Source organism: Zootoca vivipara, chromosome 8 (genome assembly GCF_963506605.1).
Source record: "Zootoca vivipara chromosome 8, rZooViv1.1, whole genome shotgun sequence".
Classification (NCBI taxonomy): Eukaryota; Metazoa; Chordata; class Lepidosauria; order Squamata; family Lacertidae; genus Zootoca; species Zootoca vivipara.
The window spans coordinates 1,378,858-1,395,366 of NC_083283.1; the positions used below are offsets into that span (position 1 = coordinate 1,378,858).

General features: G+C 49.1%; 1 protein-coding gene across 2 annotated transcripts in view; it reads right to left on the reverse strand.

Moving 5' to 3' along the window:
* The window catches only part of GPT (glutamic--pyruvic transaminase), a 33,122-nt gene extending 19,697 nt beyond the window's left edge, over nucleotides 1–13,425 (reverse strand). Inside the window, exon 1 of one of the 2 annotated variants that reach the window (XM_060278210.1) lies at nucleotides 13,289–13,425. Coding sequence is in view for 1 of the 2 variants with exons in the window: in XM_060278208.1 (XP_060134191.1) it covers nucleotides 54–97 (44 nt within the window). In the remaining variant the exon portion in view is untranslated. Of the gene's footprint in view, nucleotides 1–53; nucleotides 113–13,288 lie in introns of those variants that run through there. The other variant, XM_060278208.1, reaches the window with a different exon arrangement.
* Nucleotides 13,426–16,509: the final 3,084 nt, after the last annotated feature.

Consider the following 16,509-nt stretch of genomic DNA (forward strand, 5'->3'; position numbering starts at 1 on the left):
TGCAAGAAGATCAAACCTATCCATTCTGAAGGAAATCAGCCCTGAGTGCTCACCGGAAGGACAGATCCTGAAGCTGAGGCTCCAATACTTTGGCCATCTCATGAGAAGAGAAGACTCCCTGGAAAAGACCCTGATGTTGGGAAAGATGGAGGGCACTAGGAGAAGGGGACGACAGAGGACAAGATGGTTGGATAGTGTTCTTGAAGCTACGAACATGAGTTTGAACAAACTGCAGGAGGCAGTGCAAGACAGGAGTGCCTGGCGTGCTATGGTCCATGGGGTCACGAAGAGTCGGACACGACTAAACGACTAAACAACAACAATATCCCACCTTCCCTCCAAGTTGCTCAAGGCAGAGTCCTCCCCCCTCCTTGGTTTAATTTCTGCATAAGCTTTGGGCAAGCGAATCAGGATGAATGCTCAGTAAATGGGTCGTACGGGGTGGCCCACAAAGTCTGGTGCTTTGCTGGTATTGGGACTTTGTTTGTGCTACAGCAAAAGAACTTGAACGCGTTTTAAATGGACAAATGTCAAGGTCTGGCCTGCACTTGAATTCCTCCTGCAAAATACTGGCAGCCTGGAGGCAACCTTGTTATAAGCCGTTTCCTATTCCCCTAGTTTCTGCCTACCAGTCAACTGCCCTCCTTTCTCCCGTAGCAGTCAGGGAAACGATTTATCAATCATGCTTTCTGCCGGTGTCCCAGCAAATCCTGATTTCTCCAAGCGGGAAGAGGCCACTCTAGAGGAACTCACCTGGCACCCGAGCAAAAGGCGCTCATTTTATGGTCAGGCATTCTGGCAGGAGATGGCTGGCTTGTGCCAGAGCCGCTGACCAAAAAACCGAGCACCCTGATTTGGATCCTCCGAGTGTTGGAGGATCTGGTTTCTGGTGGCATCCCTGTGCCCAGTGATGAAGCTACATTTCTGGTGCCCTGAAGCCTGAACTGTTATGGGGGAAGGGCAATGAGATCTGGGTAAGCACTGTTATCTTCTTCAAGGGGGTTGTTGTTCCACGACAGATCGCCACAAATGAAGCTGTTGGGAAAAGAATGGTCTTTTGGGGTTTGGAGGCTGATGGCACTCTGCCCTGTTTCTCCAGAACATCTGAATCAGGAGAGGTTGTGCAACCCCTGGGTTCTTGCCTGCGTGAAATGTCAATAGGAGTATAGCATCTAGATCAAGGCAAGTAATAGTACCACTGTATTTCGCTCTGGTCAGACCTCACCTGGAGTACTGTGGCCAGTTCTGGGCACCACAGTTCAAGAAGGATACTGACAAGCTGGAACGTGTCCAGAGGAGGGCAACCAAAATGGTCAAAGGCCTGGAAACGATGCCTTATCAGGAACGGCTTAGGGAGCTGGGTATGTTTAGCCTGGAGAAGAGAAGGTTAAGGGGTGATATGATAGCCATGTTCAAATATATCAAAGGATGTCATATAGAGGAGGGAGAAAGGTTGTTTTCTGCTGCTCCAGAGAAGCGGACACGGAGCAATGGATTCAAACTACAAGAAAGAAGATTCCACCTAAACATTAGGAAGAACTTCCTGACAGTAAGAGCTGTTGGGCAGTGGAATTTGCTACCAAGGAGTGTGGTGGAGTCTCCTTCTTTGGAGGTCTTTAAGCAGAGGCTTGACAGGCATATGTCAAGAATGCTTTGATGGTGTTTCCTGCTTGGCAGGGGGTTGGACTGGATGGCCCTTGTGGTCTCTTCCAACTCTATGATTCTATGATTCTATGATTCAAAACAGATGAGGGCAAACGAGCTGAACTTGAATCCTGGCAAGACGGAGGATTTGAGGACGAGTAGCTCCCAGGTCCAAGAAACTGATTCTGCCTGCCCAGGATGGGGTTGCTCTCCCCAGCAAGGAGCAGGTTCACAGTCTGGGGGTGTGTCTGGATCCAGCACTACATGCATTGGATACATCAAGACTGGATTACTGCAATGCACTCTATGTTGGGCTTCCCTGGGGCTGGATCCGGAAGCTGCAGTGAGTGCAGAATGCTGCAGCACAATTGCCGACTGGAGTGGGCGCCTGCCAGCGCCTGCCAGAACCAGGCAGAGGGCCTTCTCGGTGGTGGCACCCACCCTGTGGAATGCTCTCCCATCAAGGAAATAAACAACTACCTGTATCTGACTTTTTGAAGACAGCCCTGTATATTATTATTATTATTATTATTATTATTATTATTATTATTATGTTGGGAGCTGCCCAGAGTGGCTGGGGAAACCCAGCCAGATGGGTGGGGTATAAATAATAAAAATTATTATTATTATTATTATTATTATTATTATTATTATTATTATGTTGGGAGCTGCCCAGAGTGGCTCGGGAAACCCAGCCAGATGGGTGGGGTATAAATAATATAAAATATTATTAGTATTACTACTACTACTACTACTACTATCTGGGAATTTCAGGCCCTTCCCCTCACCTGCCATTGCTCCATGCTCAGGTGGGCCCCATCCTTCCCTCGCCAGTGCCTGAACTTGGGTGTCAGTGGCTCCAGGGGGTTCTTTTGCCTTGTGAGGGACAGAGCAGAACCTTCTGGAACAGAACATCGTGAGACTTCTCAGGGTCAGTGCAAATGGCAAGAGGCGGCCAGGAAGGCAAAGACCCCATGCCTCCTCTTAGGGCCTCCATTCTGATGGGACAGCGCCTGCAGCTTTTCTTTACCAATTCATGAAAATTCTACTCTGCTTTCCTAAGACCATAGGAAGAGTCCTGATGGATCAGGAATATGGCCCATTGTCATGGGCTGGTTGGACACAGAGAGGAATAGTGGGAGGCACCGGCTGGGGAGCCCCCAAGGGAAGAAAGCTCAAAGCCTGGGGAGTGGTGGTGGGGGGTGTCAATGAGGGAGAAGAGGGAGGAGATGGGGAGGAGGAGGTGTGCGGTGTGGGGTGTGATCCATGAAGAAGAGTTTGGATTTGATATCCCGCTTTATCACTACCCGAAGGAATCTCCTTTCCCTTCCTCTCCCACAACAAACACTCTGTGAGGTGTGTGGGGCTGAGAGACTTCAGAGAAGTGTGACTAGCCCAAGGTCACCCAGCAGCTGCATGTGGAGGAGCGGAGACACGAACCCGGCTCCCCAGATTACGAGTCTACCGCTCTTAACCACTACACCACACTGGCTCTCTCATGAGAGGCAGTCAAGTACAACCTTCACTGTAATGCTGGAGAAGACATGCAAGGGGATGTTTGGTCCAGCCAGTCGAAACGTCCTGTTCCTCCTGGCTGGAGCATCCTTCCTTTTGCATGTGACCAGAGGTGGGCATGGCCTTACCTGGCCAGGGAACAAAAGGATGAGTCACGCAGCACTCCCTCCCTCCTTTTCCATCTTCCTTTCTTCCTGTGAACTGCTAGACTGCTAACTGCAGTCATTAGAAAATGACCTTAAAGACCAACTAAGTTTTAATTTTGGTATGAGCTTTCATGTGCATACACACTTCATCAGATACACTGAAAAACATCATTAGGTCAACCCACATATGGGGTAAACCTGTTTGTCTATGTTTGAAACCTTAAGCCTTGAGCCTGCCTGCAGGGATCACACTGTGCTCTGCCTGATCGCGAGTAAACTTTCTTTTTGTTACTTATGAATAAGACTGTGGTGTCTTTATTCTTTTAGGAGGGATTCAAAGGGTCTTACCAGGAAAATATTAGAACACATTTCAATCTGGGCAAGCCAGATTGAATGGCGTATTTTCTTAAGAAACTCACAGGAGTTTGCAACCAGAGTGGCTGGGGGAACCCGGCCAGATGGGCGGGGTATAAATAAATTATTATTATTATTATTATTATTATTATTATTATTATTATTATTATTATTATTATTTCTGCTGTGCATGTAAAAAGGGGAATGTAAACTCTGCTAAGGAAAGGAACTTGCTAGCGCAAGTTTGGAAGGATACTAATAAACAATATAGGTATCTTCTCCTGCCACCCTGAAAATTCCCACATCAGAAGCTGAAGGGGTAACAGGGCTTAGTGAGCAGGGAGAGTTTGTGACAGAGAGAAGTCCAGACTCGGAGGCAGAAGTGGAAGCAGGAGGAGAGAGAGGCCAGGAGGCAGAAATGAGTCTGTTGGAGAAGAGGCATGGGTGTCTCCCCCCCCCCACTGCAACAACTCCCCTCCCCGCTGGTCTCCCAGGACCGGAAGAGGCAAGAAGAGGGTGGGGAGAAGTTCACTTCCTGCAGGCATAGTCTCCAATAATTTGGGGAAAAGCCTGGAGGGCAAGGGGACTTAGACGGCTGTGCGGAGAAAAAGCAGACGCAGGAATCCACAACAGAATGAAAAGCTTGCTTGTAAAGGAAAGTTTTCCGTGGCCAATGACAGCCAAAGAAAGAGGAAAGGAAAGCTAACCTCTTGAGGCGGGGAGTTCCACACCTGAAGTGTCTCGAGTCCCTTGCTGCCTCCAGCTGAACCTCAGGAGAACTGTGAGGCAGGGTCTCAAGAGGGTCTCTGCAGCTGATCTGAGAGGGTGGGCAGATTCCCAGAGGCAATCCTTCAAGTAACTTTGAGACATTCCCTTAGTATTAAGAAGCAGGTGATTTGAGGGCTTTCTATGAAGTTCCCGTCAGGCTCCAGAGGCTGTTGCAGAAGTTGGCCTAAGAAAGGAAGTTGTTTGAAGCCATCCCTCCTTCCTCTGGTCTATCTGCAGACCTAGAATTATCACACGGTGTCAGAAATGCAGGCTGAGGAGTGCACCAAATCAGCCGGAAGTGCTTTTCTGGCTAGAAGCTGAAGATAAGAAGCTGTGGGAGCCACACCCAGAGAAGCACAAAAGCCTGTCCATGGGCTTCTCAACGGGACTTGTGGAAATGTTGCAACCACTGTCCAGCCTGCAGTCATCAGGGGGTGGTGCAGATAACTGGAAAAGGTCTAGCCAGAGGAAGCTATGGACTGTACTTGGCAGCAATAGGTGCGAAGGGGGAAATGGTGTGGTAAATTCATCCATTTTTCTACTTGTGTTACAGGTCCCCGGTGCCAGGCTAAATCCACCCAGTCTGAGCTTGAGGGGCAGGTCTAGCATCCTGGACCAGGCTTCGCAGATGGTGTTCTGGGGAACAGATCTCTTTCAGAGAACTCTCAAGACAACCTTATAATAATTCCTGGTTTGCTTGCGCAAAGCTTACACAGAGGTTAGATCCATAGCTGCCAAGTCTCCCGTATTCCCTGGGAAACCCCCGTTTTTCCAGCTGTTCCCAGCTGGGGGAAAACGGATTGTTTTGTTTTTTTCCCAGTTTATTCTGGCGCGGCGGTCATTTTGGAACTGGGCGGAGCATGCTCAGAAGCGACTTTTGGTGCTGCTTTGCCCAGTTCCAAAATGGCTGCAGCGCGACTTCTGGTGCGGCGGCCATTTTGGAACAGGGCAGAGCAGCATCAAAAGTAGCTTCTGAGCATGCTCCGCCCAGTTCCAAAATGGTGGCAGCGCTACTTCCGGACCAGTCCCTTATTTCTCAGGCCAGAACTTGGCAGCTATGGTTAGATCACATCTGGATAGATCACCAACTTGGATAGCTTTTTTTTAAAACGGCTCCTAGTCATGACAATTGCATGCTCTGAATGAATGAATGAATGATTTTTTTTTAAGGGGAACTATAAGGGGAAGAGAGTATAGGGAACCTCCCCCTCTTATCAGGAGCAGCTCCTCCCCAAGCAGCGATAGAAGGGGCCTGAAGGGGCTAGTCAGGAAGCAGAGAGAGAGTGCCAGGTCTCTGGTAGCATGGGAGAGCCCCTGCTCCACAGGCGGGAAGAGAGAGGGGCGGAAAGGGGGGAAAGGGAAAGGAAGGAGCGTAGACCCTTTCTCCCGGCACCGGATTTACGGAGGAGGAGAAAGGGGAGGAGATTCACTGTCCCGAGGCTATTATGTTGCTCGAAATCGTGCAAAGGGGCAGTGCCGGATTCTGGATCGGAATGAGCAGACATGTTTCCCACACCTCGTTACACTGTAAATAGAGTGCACCAATAAAGACTGTTAAAAGACAAGCATGTGGAAGGTCGTTACTCTGGAGTAGTTGCAATAACCCCTGACAACAGCCAAACAGCCAGCATACTAAAACCAGAATTTCTGCATAGTTCTTTACAAAAATGATAGAAATGATCAGAGTGGAATTTAACCATCAATATACTAATTAAATAGACTTAAAATGTGTATCCAAGGAAATAAGAACTTTTTTAAAAGGCTCTCTCAAGGGCTGCTAGTCACGACAGCTGCATGCTCTGTGCAGGATCATAAGCACACCATCAGAGCCTGCTGATTGACAACTGTGAGAAAGACACTTCCTGGAGGCCTGCTCTGTGATCCACAGGCTCCCCTTCTTGCCTGCTCCTACGGGGAGACCTGCTTGCTCTCAGAAATGGGAAGGTTGTTGCAAGGAGGTTCTGTTTGCAAGGAGGCGTTGGGTTTTTTTTAAGTGCCAGGGCACCAGCGTCAGAGAAACACGGCATGCCCTGGCACGGCCTCTCCTTGGCTGAGCAAACAGAGATAAGGCCATCCTGGTGAGGGGGAAAGGTCCTTGGCTGAGCAGCCGCTGGCTCAGTCGCTGCTATTCTGGGATAGCTCCCTTATCCCAGGGGCTACGTTTACTGGGGAAGGGGGAAAACCTGTACAGTACTCTCTGGACCCCACAAACTGCTGGGAAAACGTGAGCATTTGGAGCAAGGAGGGGATCCTTTCTTTGACCCGCTGGGGCCACATCCTTCTCTTCCCAACCCCACAAGCCAGCTTGGGCAGGTGGGTGGGGCAGCCCAGTTGTCCATCCTCTGACTTCATAATGACACCAGGTGACGGACGCCTGTCAGAGTCCCTCTTGCTTCTGAAACACCCCAAAACCACCTGGCTGTCAGGCATTAGGGAATCACAGAATCGTAGAACTGTAGAGTTGGGGGGGGCTGTGGATCATGCAGGAAGATGCAGCTGTCCCAGACGGGGATCAAACCTGCAACCTTGGCATTATCAGCACCACGCTCTACCCAACTGTGCTAGACAGGAAGGCGTTTAGCGACACTGTGCCTGTACCTCGAGAAGCAGGTGTTTCGTTTTTAAGGCTAAGACTGCCCTTGGGATCTCTTCCAGTCTACAGTCCTGTTATGTACTAAGCTGAATCATAGAACAATAGGATCCAGAATCAGCAGTCTGATTGGTCCGCAGGAGCCACCCAATCCAACTCCAGGTGGAAGTGAATCCGCAACCTGATTGACCTGCAGGAGCAGCCAATCAGGCTGCTGGCAGAAGTCAATCCACAAACTGATTGACCCACAGGTGTAACCCTGAAGTAGCCAATCAGGCAAAGCCCATTGTGTAAATAATGTATATAAGCAGATGGTTTTGGGGAAAGGGCATTCTTCTCTCCTCCTCCTTGATGACTATGAGCTGAATAAAGAGCATGAAATTCACTCTCGACTCCGAGTATATTTCAAGTCCTAAGGCTCTATCACCTGGAGGGAGGATCCTGCAGCAGACAAATCAGGGCACCTGGGGCAACAGCTGATGCAGCAAGCGTTTGTTGACCCCACCCCCACCCCCACCCCATCACCTGCCTTCCCTACACTTTGCTCCATTCCTCCCCGTCCAAACTCCAGAGAAAAGCAACTGAGGTTGCTGCCCTTTTTCCTGCTGCCGTGTGCCTCAACCAGGCAGAATTACAACGGGTGCAGCTTGCCCCTTGCGAATGCTGGGAAGAGCTTCTGCAGCGGAATTTCTGCCGGCCCTCCAAATGACCTTTTAAATTATTTTGCATTGCAGAGGGCTGGACTAGATGTCCTTTGGGGGGGTTCCCTTTCAACTCTACAGTTCTGGGATTCGATGAACAGTGGGTGGAAATGGAATTGTAGGGGGTACGTGAGCGAGAGAGGGAGAAAGAAAGGGAGGGGTGACTGACTCATGTAAATATTGTTGTTGTTGTTTAGTCGTGTCCGACTCTTCGTGACCCTATATGTAAATATAGTTAAGGTAATTTACTGAGACAGTTTTTAGGGGGGGGGGAATCCTTCCAGTAGCACCTTAGAGACCAACTAAGTTTGTCATAGGTTTGTCATAGGTATGAGCTTTCGTGTGCATGCACAATAGCTCATACCTATGAGCTATGTGTGTGAGAGCTGGACCATCAAGAAGGCTGATCGCTGAAGAATTGATGCTTTTGAATTATGGTGCTGGAGGAGACTCTTGAGAGTCCCATGGACTGCAAGAAGATCAAACCTATCCATTCTTAAGGAAATCAGCCCTGAGTGCTCCCTGGAAGGACAGATCGTGAAGCTGAGGCTCCAATACTTTGGCCACCTCATGAGAAGAGAAGAATCCTTGGAAAAGACCCTGATGTTGGGAAAGATGGAGGGCACAAGGAGAAGGGGTCGACAGAGGACGAGATGGTTGGACAGTGTTCTCGAAGCTACGAACATGAGTTTGATGAAACTGCGGGAGGCAGTGCAAGACAGGAGTGCCTGGGGTGCTATGGTCCATGGGGTCACGAAGAGTCGGACACGACTAAACAACTAAACAACAACAACAAGGTGCTACTGGAAGGATTTTTTTTATTTTGTTTTGACTACGTCAGACCAACACGGCTACCTACCTGTAACTAGTTTTTAGGAAGGCCCCATATTCAGAGTTACCTGTTGAGCCATCTAGAAGTCTTCCTGGTTGGCCAGTGACCCCTCGCTGACTCGCCCAGGTCATCAGCATTTGGCGCCAGTTCCACTGTTCCCTTCCCTCGGGAGTTCTCAAGGTGAGCAGTAATGTCCCCTTGGGGGCTGTGATGGAGTTACTTGGGGGTGCTAAGAGTTGAGGGGGCGGCAGGAGGTGCGAATAACCATCAGACCGTGGAAATATGGGGTCCCGGAGCAACTTCACTGATTTAATTGAATTAATTAAAGGAAATAGTTTTAGTTGGATATTGAATCATAGAATCATAGAGTTGGAAGAGACCACGAGGGCCATCCAGTCCAACCCCCTGCTGAGCAGGAAACACCATCAAAGCATTCTTGACAGATGGCTGTCAAGCCTCTGCTTAAAGACCTCCAAAGAAGGAGACTCCACCACACTTCTTGGCAGCAAATTCCACTGTCGAACAGCTCTTACTGTCAGGAGGTTCTTGCTAATGTTTAGGTGGAATCTTCTTTCTTGTAGCTTGAATCCATTGCTCCGTGTCCGCTTCTCTGGAGCAGCAGAAAACAACCTTTCTCCCTCCTCTATATGACATCCTTTTATATATTTGAACATGGCTATCATATCACCCCTTAACCTTCTCTTCTCCAGGCTAAACATACTCCAGGCTAAACATTGAATGACTGTGCAATTGATTGCTATGGAGACCACAGGGACTGGGAGGAGATAATGAGAGCCATCTTCAAATATATGAACAGCTGTCACAGGGAAGATGGAGCAAGCTTGTTTTCTCCTGCTCCGAACGGTAGGACTCGAACCCATGGCTTCAAGTCAAAGGAAAGGAGATTCCGACTAAACATTTGGAAAAGCTTTCTGACTGTAAGAGCTGTTTGAGAGTGGAACAGTCTCCTTCAGATTCAGACTCTCCTTCCCGGGAGGTTTTTAAGCAGAGGTTGGATGGACATCTGTCAGGGATGCTTTTGGGGAGGTGGCCAAAAAAATCTGGGAACTGCACAGAGAGTGCTCACCTAATTGCAGAGTAATTTACTCATCTGAGAACAATCAACCAGTAAACAGAGACAGGAGGCTTAAATTATTGCCATTTCACCCAGTTTCTTTTCAGGTACCATATGTCCCTAGAGGCATGGAACGAGGCGTTATAAGGCAAGCGTCCTCACTGGGTGCCTGTGTCTCTCTCTTGAGCAACGAAGGTGATTAGCGGACTCATTTAATTAATGCCCTTGTTTTAAATTGGTTTTAATGCGCTGACCCGCCGGGGGACCTTGGGGTGAAGGGCGGGTAATAAACAAACAAACAAACAAACAAACAAACAAACAAATTAAGAATAATACGGATAATTAATTTGACTGCACCCAACGAGATCAATGGCCTCTTGCAGGCAGATTACTGCCCACCCCCTTCTCCTTTACCAGCAACATCCAGGTCGCAAAACACAAGCAGCACCCAGAACCTCCATGCCCGCATTTTACTTTTATGTGGGTCATTTATGCCTCATCCACAAAAGATACGAATTGTAGAGTTGGAAGGGACCTCGAGGGTCATCCAGACCAACCCCCTGCAATGCAGGAGTATTCAGCTGCCCCATTCAGGGATTGAACCTGCAACCTTGGCGTTATCAGGACCAAGCTCTAGCTAGCTGAGCTATCGGGGGCATCCCACCAGATGGGGCAAAGCAGGATCAAGGGCAGAGCCGAGCCAGGTGGGTCTTGGCAACCCCACTCCCTCAGAGCTGGCTGGGTGTGCCTGAGTCTCATCCTGTACCCAGTCCTGCAGTTGGAGAATTCACCATTCATTTTGCAATAGGACTGCTCCATGCAGTATTTGATTTTATTCTATTCCTGCAATGCAGGGGGTTGGACTAGATGACTCCTGGGATCCCTCCCAACTCTACAATTCTACGATTCTATTATTCTCCTACATTTATATTCTCACTTTCCTCTGGTGATTTTTATCATATGTGGTGGGCGTGCAAAAAAATTAAAAGATTTTGGGAAATGATATATAATGAATTGAAAAAGATTCTTAAATACACTTTTCCAAAAAAACCTGAAGCTTTTCTATTAGGACTTATAGGACAAGAGATTGTGAGAGAAGATCAAGTATTATTTATGTATGCGACAACCGCGGCTAGGACTTTATTAGCCCAAAAATTGAAGAGTGGAAGACAAAAATTATGGATTATGCGGAATTAGCAAGACTGACTAGCAGGATCCGAAACCAGGGAGAGTCAAAGTTCCAGAAGGATTGGAGTAAATTTGTGGACTACTGTATACGGAAAAGAACTGTAGAAGTTTAAAGACGCAGGACTGAAATAAATCCTACGAATTGACTTTAGATACTGTAGATGGAATAAAGAAACTGTAAGACAGGAATGGACCAAAAAACCGACTGGGGGGAGGGAGGGAAGTCAAAGCTCGGCAGAGCTAAGAAATTGTAACAATTGAGAAGATGTTTAGAAAAAAAAAAATTTGTGTGTTTATTATGTTTATGTGATGTTGTGTTTGTTGGTGGTGGTTTTGTTATTGTTTAAATGTGTTTAATTGGAAAATTTAATAAAATGTCTTTTAATATATATATATATATATATTCTCACTTTCCTCCAAGGACCTCAAGGCAGCTACTCGCCGTTTTTCTTCTCTCTCCCCCTGCCACCCAGTGGAAATGGGTGGGCATAGAGCAGCCATACAACAATGGCAAGGGATTTTCTCTTTGGCCTCTAGCGGAGAAATGTTGCCCTGGGCAGCCTTCTCCAGTCCCAGCCCAGGGAATGAGCCAAAACGGGTGGCTACAAATTTAATGCATAAAATAAAATGCCTCTCCACCTCCACAGGAGAGCAGCGCAGCTCTGTTCTCCTTGAAAGGCAGGCGCCTCTCACCTCCAGAGAAACCCAAAAGGCCACACCTGGGCAGGGCCACACAGCCCCATGGGCTGGGAGCACAGGAGACCCCCAAGATCTCCAGGCACCCCACCTGGCTAGCACAGAGCCCCTCGCAGGAAGGGGCTACGGGCACAGTCCTGGCAGGCATGTCCAAAGTCCGTTTCAGGGGCTTAATCCGGCCCGCCGGTCGGTTTAATCTGGCCCCTGTGGCAGTTTATTTCCTGGGGTAAAATCCAAAAAAAAAAACCTCAACAACTTCAATCCTAAAAAAAGGTTAACAACTTTGGTCGGCCCTCACGGCCCTTCACTTCATCAAATCTGGCCCTCTTTGAAAAAAGTTTGGACACCACTGCAGGAAGCGATGGCATTTCTGAAGGTGTCTTTTGCTCAAGGACTCCTGGAAAGCCACAGAAGATGGCCAGGGTGCCCCCTGGCTCTGGCTGCTGCCCCCGGATGGCTAGAACCAGCGGCTCCCAAACTTTTTCAGGGCCCCACCCCCTCGGTTCCATCAACGCATCTCTGGTGCCTCCTATCCTATAAAAAGAATTGTTCAGAAGAGTGATTTGCAGCACGACCCACTAAGGCAAATAACGACAGAGGAAGGTTCAAAGCAGGAACAATGAATTGCGCACTGCTTGTTTTCTCCTGCTCTGGAGGGGAGGGCCCGATTCAATGCATTCCAATTTCCGGGAAGGAGATTCCGACTGAACATCAGGAAGAAATTTCAAACGGCAAGAGCTGTCCAACAGTGGAACCTGGGAAAGTTGTGGGCACTCCTGCATCTTTTATACAGAGGCGAATGGCCAGCTGTCTGGGGTTGAATCATAGAATTGTAGAGTTGGAAGAGACCACAAGGGCCATTCAGTCCAACCCCCTGTCAAGCAGGAAACACCATCAAAGCATTCCTGACATATGCCTGTCAAGCCTCCGCTTAAAGACCTCCAAAGAAGGAGACTCCACCACACTCCTTGGTAGCAAATTCCACTGCCGAACAGCTCTTACTGTCAGGAAGTTCTTCCTAATGTTTAGGTGGAATCTTCTTTCTTGTTGTTTGAATCCATTGCTCCGTGTTCGCTTCTCTGGAGCAGCAGAAAACCACCTTTCTCCCTCCTCCATATGACATCCTTTTATATATTTGAACATGGCTATCATATCACCCCTTAACCTTCTCTTCTCCAGGCTAAACATACCCAGCTCCCTAAGCCGTTCCTCATAAGGCATCATTTCCAGGCCTTTGACCATTTTGGTTGCCCTCTTCTGGACACGTTCCAGCTTGTCAATATTCTTCTTGAACTGTGGTGCCCAGAACTGGACACAGTACTCCAGGTGAGGTCTGACCAGAGCAGAATACAGTGGTTCTTCAGCTGTGTCCCCTGCATTGCAGGGGGTTGGACTAGATGACCCCTTGGGGTCCCTTTCATCCCTACAATGCCATTATTTATTCAAAATCCAGTTAAGGCTATTGAGTTGAATCGATTCAAGAAAACTGATGATCCAGATTTTCAAAGGCCGAGAGTAATTTACAGCTCCTGTGCCCACCCCCCTGCTGCCCCCTTGCCCCCCCTAGATAACCCCACCCTCCTGCAGGGGGGCTCTACCACCCACTTTGGGATCCCCTTGCTTGGAATATGTATGGGCCTCTGAATATTTCGTTGTGCAGCCCCTGGCAAATGCAAGGGTGGACCAAAGAATATCTCTGCTGTCCTGAGCAAGTCTGACGCTGGCAGTCAAAGAAAGTTAGTCGTGGCATTGCCCCCTCCCTCCTCTGCCCTGCCTTACCTGTGCCAGGCTGCAGAGGGTGCTGTTGGGCACTGCCCCCCAGACCTACTGCCTCTTCTTCCTTCTCCTCCTCTGTCACTCGCTCTCTTCCTGACAGCAGCCTCTCCTGGGCTCCTTCGCTGTCCCAGGCAGGCGTCCTCTTGGCAGCTCCCCTCCTCCAGCCAAGCTCCCCCTCCCTCCCTCCCAGGCAGCCGGACAGGCTGGTCTGACCTTTGCCAGAGCAGCTGCCTCCAGGGCCAGCCCCCAAGCGGATCAGCCACTAAATTTAAATCCTGCCGGCTGCCTGCAGTGCACCCGGCCACCCTCGGACTAAAGGGAGGTAGCCACCCTCCTAGGAGAGACCCACAACTCTCCAGGCCCCAGTTCCCTAGAGGGCAAGCAGGTATGCACACACACAAACACACACACAACCCTCAGGATTCCTCTCTCTCTTACACTCCGACCTTGTTTTCAGTGACAGAGCTCAGCCTGGGAAGCATGAGTGCGCTGTGCATGTGCAGAGTGCTATTTGCTCGCAACAGATTCAGGGGCGGCTGTCCAGAGTCCCATTTATTTGTTGGCTTGGTTTACATTCTCCAGCAAAGAAAAAGGAAGCTTTCTGGGCTACTCGCAGATAAGACAGAGAGCAACCAGAATCACACACACACACGGAACCTATAATTTTTAGGTTACCAACCTGGGAAAGTAACCCAACTAAGGGAAGGAAAGCTCTGGTGCTAAACCTCTGCTACCTTGTGCCTATATTTATTTGTGAAAAGGGTTCCAGGTGTAAACCCCAAGAAAAAACCCGCATCTGCTGCCTTGCGGAACATCTTCAGGAGAAGAAAAGGCTCAGGAGTGAACCCTACACAGATCTGGACTCCCTAAAGTGGTTGGATGGCGTCTTGTGTGCCTCCTTCCGGCAACTCACCTGGAGTACTGTGTCCAGTTCTGGGCACCACAGTTCAAGAAGAATACTGACAAGCTGGAACGTGTCCAGAAGAGGGCAACCAAAATGGTCAAAGGCCTGGAAACGATGCCTTATGAGGAACGGCTTAGGGAGCTGGATATGTTTAGCCTGGAGAAGAGAAGGTTAAGGGGTGATATGATAGCCATGTTCAAATATATAAAAGGATGCCATATAGTGGAGGAGAAAGGTTGTTTTCTGCTGCTCCAGAGAAGCGGACACGGAGCAATGGATTCAAACTACAAGAAAGAAGATTCCACCTAAACATTAGGAAGAACTTCCTGACAGTAAGAGCTGTTTGGCAGTGGAACTTGCTGCCAAGGAGTGTGGTGGAGTCTCCTTCTTTGGAGGTCTTTAAGCAGAGGCTTGACAGCCATCTGTCAGGAATGCTTTGATGGTGTTTCCTGCTTGGCAGGGGGTTGGACTGGATGGCCCTTGTGGTCTCTTCCAACTCTACGATTCTATGATTCTATGAACTCCTGCTGCCAAGCTGGTGCCAAATGTATTGCTTTGCATTCCTTCGGACCCCATCCGTGAGGCCGAGAGGGGGGGGGGTCTTATCAGGACCTCCAGACCCACTGCCCAGTTTGCGCCCCACGGAGTCACTTTGGTGCTAACGCAGCATAAACAAGTTACCGTTTTTTGCAGCCACAGCAGGCGCTGGGATTCTCCAGTGCTTTGACTTCACCGCCAGAAGCACACTCCATTGTCTCTCGAGACAGGCGGCTGCGAACAACAACAACCAAAGACTGTTGGGCTGAAGCAAAATAAAAAAATTCCTTCAGTAGCACCTTAAAGACCAACTAAGTTTTTATTTTGGTATGAGCTTTCGTGTGCATGCACACTTCTTCAGATACACTAGAAACAGAAGCAACCAGACCTTCATATATATATTCAGAGGGTGGGGGTGGCGTTGATGGGAATGGGTGATGGGCTGTAAGAGTGGTAAACCTGTTGATGGCTGTTAACGACTGCTGATTACTGCAATAGGTCCTGCAGGGAAAAAACAAGGGCTGAGGCTAAAGAAAGCTTGATCATGCATAATGAGATAAGAATCCTATGTCTTTATTCATCCCAGGTGGCTCCGTGGTTTTAAGCTTGGTAATGATTTCCAATTCAGCAATTTCTCTTTCCAGTCTGTTCCTGAAAATTTTCTGTAATAAAACAGCTGCTTTGAGATCTTGTATAGAATGTCCTGGGAGATTGAAGTGTTCTCCTACTGGTTTTTCTGTTGGGCTGAAATATTTGTTCGACAACCCTCAAGCACCGACACTCTTACAGTCGATTGCGAATTCACAAAGGAGGGAATTGTCGCTCAACAGCTATTAGCCATGATTGCTATGCGGAACCTCCAGTGTCAGGGGCACTCTACCGCTGAACAGCAGTTGCTGTGGAGCAATAGCAGGAGCGTGGCGTGGGACTTGAGTCTGGCTTACGGGCTTCCCAAGAGGCATCTGGCTGGCCACTGCGGAGAGGGGAGGATGCCGATTCAGAATGGCCTTTGGTCTGATCCTGCTGCAGGGTTCTTTGATGCTCCTAGTTGGGGGTGAGGGTTTGTGGCTGCCAGGAATGCCCCACCGTGTCTTCAGCAAAAGGGTCTCCATGCCCCACTCCGAGTCCAGGAGAGGGCACATTTTCCCACCCACCCTCCCAGGATTATCTGCAGGTCACAAGCAGGAGGGAAGGAAGACAGGCGGAGACACAGAGGGAAGGTCAGCCGCTGGCTTGAAAGAGAAAATGTCCTTCGGGGTGGCTCAGATATCAGCAGCTGGTCAAGACATTCCTCCTGTCCTGCAGGAGCCTCTTTCTAGGCTTGCAAGGAGGGGTCGCAGAGAGAAAAGGGGGCAGCTCTTCCCCTCCCTCAGGATTTCTGCTGCTTGTCAAGCCAAGGCCTTTCTTTGTTGTGGGATCATTCAAATGCTTTAGTCGGAGATTTTGAAGTGCAGGAGCTCATTGCGACAGCCCCCCAGATCTATGGTGCAAAGAAAGCTCTCCCCCCCCCCCCAATGCAGGCATCTGTGCTGATCCAATATTTGATGCACACAAACACGGCTTCGTTGAACTCTGACTTTCCATTGCAAAGGCTCTTCCTGGAAAACACAGAGAGCTTTGAGGAAGAAACAGAGAGTCTCTGGTCTGCTGAAATGCAACCTTTAGCTTGGGATTAGAAAGGCAAACAGCCTTGCCGAGATGTGTGACCATTTGAACTGCGAGGGCAGAGCGAGGCAAAGGCCTGCCAGCTCTCCTGGCCTTTCTGGTAAATGACGTTCTCGCC